Source organism: Colobus angolensis, unplaced genomic scaffold, assembly GCF_000951035.1.
Source record: "Colobus angolensis palliatus isolate OR3802 unplaced genomic scaffold, Cang.pa_1.0 Scaffold47, whole genome shotgun sequence".
NCBI lineage: Eukaryota > Metazoa > Chordata > Mammalia > Primates > Cercopithecidae > Colobus > Colobus angolensis.
Window position 1 is genome coordinate 5,029,515 of NW_012118154.1, and position 1,990 is coordinate 5,031,504.

The following is a 1,990-nucleotide window of genomic DNA, read 5'->3' on the forward strand; positions in this document are numbered from 1 at the left end:
TGTCTAGGAAAGTTCCAACCTCAGTCCTGCTCCCTCTCTCAGCATCCTGGCCCAGGGACCAGGTCACCCTCTAGGAGGGACTCTAAATCCTTCCTGCCAGAACTGGAATTCTGAGCTCTGAGTGGATCCCACCTTCTCTCATCACTCTATCACACCAGAGAGCCGACCTCCCCTACTCCCTCCTCCTCACCCACTGTGTCTCCCCACCTCTCCCATGCCAAGTCCTCTGGCTGCCCTGGGCATCCTTGCATCTTTCATGAACACAGCACCTCATACTCCAAACTCAAGCTGTGCCTTTCAGGGCCAAGTTAGTGGAGGTGCCTGCAGAAAAGGGAGGTGCCACTCCCAACTTCATCACCCCTCTCCCCAGCAAGAGCAAGGGCCACTTCCTCAGTCTTATCTAAGGGGCTGGGCATCTCCCATGGAAGCCCTCGGGCTTCACTGTGCGCTTGTGCCTGAGCCCCTCCGCTATGGCTATTCTGGAGTCTCCTCTGGCTGCCTGGCTGGTACCATGCTGCATCATGGCCAAGGGCAGGATGGAGGTGGAATGACAGAGATCCAAAGTGGCCCCGAGGCCATGTCCACCTTCTGCACGTGAGCAAGGTAGCTTCGAATCCAGCCTCAGAAGAAAGACCTATCCTGTGTTCAGTGGTCTCCAGAAAACAATATGGCGCCAACCTTGAACTGCAAACGCACTCCACCGCTGGACAAATGTCATGGCTGGGGAGTTCTGCTAGGGCTCTTCTTAATCCAACCTCCTCTTTTGTCCTCCTGCCAGGGAGCAGTCACTAACGCCACAACACTTTTGGGAGGCTGAAGGCAGCAGTTTTTCTGGGGCCACTCACCTCTCCTGGTAGGGATACAGTTCATTCATCAAGTTCTGTTCGGCAATGACCGTCCTTTGGTAGAGTGTCCCTGCAAACCAGACCACTTTGGCCAACCAGCCCCCAAGTCTCTCTGATTCCCATTCTCCACCTTCCTACAGAAGGTGTGGAGGCTTTTGAGCCCCCTGGTATCCTGGAGAAAAAGGAAAGACTCTGGGCAGTGTTGGAGGTGCAGCATGGGAGACAAAGATGCCCGGTGACTCTTACCTGGGACGGCCGTCTCCGTTTTCAGCCTTATGGCGCAGTCCAAGGCGACTGTGCAGTAGGGGGTGGGCAGGGTCAGTAACCTTGTGCAAAAGGCATAGATTCTCTGGTGGAGCTCCTCTGTGATTCCTGTGGCCTGGGTGAGAGGGAGGAGGGGGAGGTGAGAGGGAGGAGGGGGAAGTGAGAAGGAGGAGGGGGAGGTGAGAGGGAGGAGGGACAGGTGAGAGGGAGGAGGGGGAAATGAGAGGGAGGAGGGGGAAGTGAAGGGTCCCAGGGGAGTTTCCGGGGAGGGGCTTGGGAGAAGAGGTGGAAGGTCAGGCCTAACAGCCAGACCTGGGCTCACAGCTCTCTCCCAAACCCACACCTTCCAGCCTCTTCTCCCAGCACCTGTAAGACATCCCTTTGTGGCCCCGCCCCAACTTACCAAGATAAAATTTCATGGCATCAAGTTCTGCAAGCAAATCAACTTCCTCCCAGCCCCCCTGCTTTATCAGGGAAGCACATTCCTGCGGTTCTCCAGGCTCAAAACCTTGGAGGCACTTCCTCAATCTCCTTTGCTCCTCCTTGCATCCCACAGGCCTGGGCTCCACAGTGCCCAGGAGGCCCCCCTCTCCCTCCCTACCTCAGTGTGCCCTCTGCCTCTGCCGCAGCTAAGCCCCGTCTTGACCCTGGACTGTCCAGCAACCCCAGACTTGCTCTTCCTGCCTTCCTTCACCACCACTCCCACCCCCTGAGACAACGCACAGCTCCCGATTACTCTTCCTGAAACATTCACCACGTCTGTATCATGTCTCTTCTCTGTGTAGGGATCAGTGATGTCTCCTGTTGCACCGCACACAGGAGCAAATGCAAAGACCTCATCCTGCCAATCAAGGCCATTGTCTCTCCAAAGTTCTCTCTCC

At 56.3% G+C, this 1,990-nt stretch overlaps 1 protein-coding gene across 1 annotated transcript in view; it reads right to left on the reverse strand.

Annotated features, from left to right (window-relative positions):
- The window catches only part of PIK3R6 (phosphoinositide-3-kinase, regulatory subunit 6), a 52,626-nt gene that overhangs the window by 32,364 nt on the left and 18,272 nt on the right, over positions 1-1,990 (reverse strand). The window contains exons 3-4 of the mRNA XM_011958644.1: positions 1,092-1,268; positions 846-915 (exon numbers count right to left, since the gene is read on the reverse strand). Of these exons, the coding sequence (XP_011814034.1) occupies positions 846-915; positions 1,092-1,268 (247 nt within the window). The remainder of the gene's footprint in view (positions 1-845; positions 916-1,091; positions 1,269-1,990) is intronic.